The sequence below is a fragment of the Montipora foliosa genome, chromosome 13 (genome assembly GCF_036669935.1).
Source record: "Montipora foliosa isolate CH-2021 chromosome 13, ASM3666993v2, whole genome shotgun sequence".
Classification (NCBI taxonomy): domain Eukaryota; kingdom Metazoa; phylum Cnidaria; class Anthozoa; order Scleractinia; family Acroporidae; genus Montipora; species Montipora foliosa.
The window spans coordinates 38515978-38520977 of record NC_090881.1 but is presented as its reverse complement, the minus strand read 5'-3'; the positions used below and the strand labels follow the sequence as shown (position 1 = coordinate 38520977).

Genomic DNA, 5000 nt, shown 5'->3' with positions numbered 1-5000 from the left:
AAAACACGTGATAGAAACTGACAAGTGCAGCAAATTTATAAACCCTAGCTGTGGTAGAAGACCAGTAGTCTATTGACATGTGCAGCTGATTTGCATTTGATTTGCATTTACATTGAAGTTTTAATTTGCAAGAGGAAGTGCTCAATGTCAATAACATCAGCTATAAAACGTTTGCAGATAACCCTGCCTCAGTCAGGCTGGTTGCTAACGCAACAGAGAACAAAAACTGTTCTGCTTCCCTGCTGGTGAATTTCACATGTGAGGCATCTCAAGCCAATCCACCTGTGGAAAGCTACCAACTTTTTAAGAGCCACGAAATTGTAGACACAAGCAGCAGAGGAACATGGATTGAGAACATATCGAGTAAAGGAGACCATATCTATAGCTGTAGGGCTTTGCATTCCTTGGGAAATGTGGCAAGCTCTGGTGTTACTGTAACCTTTAATGGTGAGTTTGATCATGATTGTAATAAAATATTCAGTCGCCTTTTGCAATGTGCACTTAATATTGAAGTTACAACTGCTGTTAATCAATACAATGTAGACTGTCATGTTTGCCTTTATAATTTTTGTATAACATGAAGCATTGATTCTTGTATTGCTCTTCCACATTTTGATTCTCTTTTTTTCAGTTCCAGTTCAGGTATCTGTCCATGTTAAAAGTGGCAGGGAGACTCTTACAGAAGGTGGCAGTGTGTCTTTAATGTGTAATGCGTCTGGGTACCCTCAGCCTACTGTTACCTGGTCAAAATTGAATGTAAATGAGTTAATAATATCAAGCCAATGGATTAACTTCACTAACATCAGCAAAGAGGCAACTGGGGAGTATATCTGCAATGCAAACAACACCTGTGGGGAAAAGTGGTCTTCAGTTCGAACCATTGATGTGCAGTGTAAGGACATCTTTTCGCCCTCTTAAGCTTAATTAATGAAGCATTAGAGAAATTTGACCATTCTCAAGTGAGCCACCAGATGTAGGTTTTTGAGTCCTTGCATCAGTGGCTGTCAAGAATTGCACGATGGTTAGTAATAACAATGGTGATGATGATGATGATGATGATAATGATGACAAAGTATTTGTCAGCGCATTTAAAATGCCCAATTCGCTTACAGCGGGAAGCTAAAAACATTTTCACATCTCGGTTAAGATAAGTAAATAAAATCGTATGACTATCTACAGGTTAAAATAGTCACAAAAAATGTTTTAAGTTTCTTCTTAAAAATAGTTACACTCTCAGACGTTTTTAAAGATTTAGGCAGACTATTCCATAGTTTTTGGGCGCAATAAGATAATTTTCTTTGACCATAAGTGGCTGTCATGACGTTTGGAACTTGTAGAAGTAGATGAATGGCTGAACGTAAAGAATGAACAGATTTATAAGAACTGATAAGCGAAGCAAGATAGCTAGGCGATTGTCCATTCGGAATTTTATAGGTTAAGAGTAAAACCTTAAAAGTCATGCGTGACCTAACAGGAGGCCAATGCAGATTCTTAAGCACTAGTGCTTAAGAATCTGTATTGACCTCCTGTTAGGTCACTAGCTAGAATAATGTGGTCTCTCCGACTGGTTTCTGTCACCGTAGAAAGTCCATAAATAATGGTATCGCAGTAGTCGATGCAGGAAATCACAAAAGCATTTACAATACGTTTAAGATTACTTTGGGGCATGTACTTTCCAAATCGACTAATTAATCTTATCGCGGAGATAGCATTGTTGCAAATATCGTTGACATGCTGTCTTAAGTCAAGTTCCTTATGTCCAGTATGAAACCTAAGTCTGTTACTTTATCAGAAAGTTCAATTATCGTGTTACCAAATGAAAATTGATAACGGACTGGATTTCGAAAAAGCGAGAGGTAAATGGGAGAACTTTTGTTTTTCCGGCGGTGGTGGTGGGGGTTAGTTATCAGGGGAGGGGGTGGGTTAATAGCATCTCCTCTGGCCTTCCAGACCGCATTTTTTCTTGGGTCAATACTATGTACTCATTGACTGAGATGAAGAGCCGGACGGGTAAATATTTGGCCCGTGGTCATGGCGTACGGACCGAGCGCAGGGAGATCCATGCGCCAAGACTGAGGGCTAAATATTTTCCTGTCCGGCCCGACCTAAACTCTGTCAATAACCATTTTATCATATGGGCTCTTTACACTATTCATGAGCACTCAGAATTTGAAGTTTGGAGAAAATAAGTAACAAAAATTTACAAAGACAATTTATCTAATATGTTCTTTGCATTTGCTTTTCTGGCTGTAAATAACTTGGATGTTTAAAAGTGACGAAATCCTCTAAAATCGCATCGCACGGAGCAGTACGTGTTCCTAGTAGGGCGTTATGGCTTTTTCCGGCCCCGCTCGCGCTAATGCGTACGGCCCTCATACGGGGATTTTAACAATAGTTTTACAATGAAAGGTCGCGTGGGGACGTACGGGCCCTATGATAACTCAAATTACATTGTAGAAGGAGGTACCTCATTGAATTTGACCAACATCGTCAGGCACAACAGGAGAACGACTATAGAACAGATTTCGTCAAACGCAACACACCCACCAGACAAAATGGTAACAGTCCTACCACTACAACCATTGCCACAGCTACAATACCACACATAAGACGGACTTCTGAAACTATCGCACACATACAACAACTTTACAACATACGCGTTGCCCACAGACCTATACGACTTTGCGACTCTCAGTAAGTGATTTCAGTGACAAAGGTGAACCCAGGGACAGACAGGGAGCAATATACAAGATCACATGCTGCGATTGTCAGGCTACGTACATTGGTGAAGCCAGCAGGAACCTAAGCACATAACTTACACAACACGAACGAGCGACCAAGAATGGTGATCTCAGTAATGTTATTGCTGAACACCAGTAAAAAAAAACAAAGCAAAACACACTATCGAGAGCGACTCTGCATAGTACTTAACCACCTGTACGAACTATTACCTATGACTTACACTTGAAAGCTGGTATACATATTTAGAGAAAACTACATTAAACCGTTGCCAACCTGTACCTGTGCCTTTCAAATGATTTCTTAACAGAAAACATTAACTACAGACAACTTTTTCTTCTCACCTTACAAGTCTACTCCTACCTCGACTTACAACCCGGATTGCAATACACCATTCACCACTGACCATCCTCACAACCAATCACATGATTTTTCCAACTACTTATTACAACACAGACTTGAGCATCCCTACTTTCATTTGAATTTCCAACCCTCACTTTAATGTGAAGATGACTTCCACTAAGGGTTGCTGAAACGTCAATCACTGCCAACAGTCCTTGTCAGGACTCCTTTCACCCGGACGGTCAAATTCCGTCGAGATATGGATGCCAAATGGTTATAATGTGATTTCATGTTTAGGGTACTCGGTCCAGCATCTGGAATTGCTCTGGGTAGTCCCTGGTTTATATAACACTGTGTCTTTGGCTTCACATGTAAATAGCACAATTCTGTCTCCAACCATTTGGGATTTCAGTTTACGCTCGTTTGCAGCTTTATTGTACCTAAAAAGACCCTCAAAGGTCAAAGAAATGGTGAATAAAATGTTCGGATAGTGGACTAGTGAAAGTAATAAGCTAAGACGAGTGAGTGTTAGGGTGTCTGTAGTTAATGCTCATAATACAGAATTATATGAGTAGAGCGTAAGACTAATTAAACAGCTGAATGTGCAGGCCTGCTACTTCAGTATTCCTCCTAAGGAATACTGAAGCATTCTGTTGGTACACTAACGAAAAATGCAGTGCACCTCTTACAACAACAACTATCCATTTATTTGCCAAATTAGAAAAGAGTTTTACAGAATACAATAAATTAATGAGATCAGTCAAAAAAACACTCAGAATAGTATAAACTAAACGAGCTGGGTAATTCAGTGTATTATGAGCTTGCATTTTCTGGGTCATTTTGTAACACATACACACACACAAATAATGGAGTAGATAAGAAGAAAATAATGACATACATAAAACTAATTTATCCAAAGGAAATACATTTAGGAAAAGCAAAAAAAAAGAAAAATGAAGAAAAACAGAAACAAAACTACAAACCTCTTGAAACCTCTTGTATGATGTGATCTTGTTATTTTCTCTCTTTATAGATGCTACCGAAGCTACAGGTAGGGGAGGGAATTATTCGGTGCCTGAAGGAAGCACAAAACTAGTTTCATGTCCAGTTGATGGAAACCCTGAACCTAACATCTGCCCTTTGTCAAGGGCTATATTTCGTTGCTATGTTTTGACCATCCATATCACCCATCCTCAAGATAATAAGATAATCCCCAAGCTGATAAAGAATTAAAGATAATAATTTTGCTTATAAAGATAATAAAGAGGTCCTTTTGTCGACAAAAAAGGCGTGTAGGTGACTATTTACTCTTATTTTTGGGTGTTTCTCCAGGTAACGGTATGCATTGTGTTTTTGGTCACTTGGGATTAGTCTTTATTTGGAGTTGTTTTGCTTTCTGTCTTTGATTCTTTTGTTTTACGTATTTTCTGCTTCGGTACCTGGTACCTGTTTTACACCGTTTATAATTGATTTCACTATTATTATGGTTTTATTCAAATCGAAGCCCCTTTACTAAGCTCACCTTAGTTTTGAAAAAGGTATTAAATATATTATCTCCAGATCTACGGTGGTGGCCACAATTTCCTGGGAAATCTTCAACAATGATCGCCAAAACATTGCTTTATTTAAAGGAACTAGTGCCTTAATAAGTCTCATATTAAATATCTCGTAGTAGCCTCTTAACTCCCTCCCTACCCTCCTCTTCCTCCACCACAAGCAATGTTGAAGCCAACCCCAGCATTTCCGAACGTTTCCGGAATTGAAATCAACATTGTAAGGGGATGAGGAGGTTGGGGGGATAACGCTGGCTGGCTCGTATTTTATTGACTTCCTGGCAGCAATTGTGTCCACGATTGTACTGCAAGTTATCCAATTTCTCGTTGAAAGAAAAGGACATCTTGATCTGGAAATGACTCTCG

General features: G+C 39.3%; 1 protein-coding gene across 1 annotated transcript in view; it reads left to right on the top strand.

Annotated features, from left to right (window-relative positions):
* The window catches only part of LOC137983203 (B-cell receptor CD22-like), a 63027-nt gene that overhangs the window by 49580 nt on the left and 8447 nt on the right, over window positions 1-5000 (top strand). The window contains exons 7-8 of the mRNA XM_068830390.1: window positions 178-447; window positions 632-892. Of these exons, the coding sequence (XP_068686491.1) occupies window positions 178-447; window positions 632-892 (531 nt within the window). The remainder of the gene's footprint in view (window positions 1-177; window positions 448-631; window positions 893-5000) is intronic.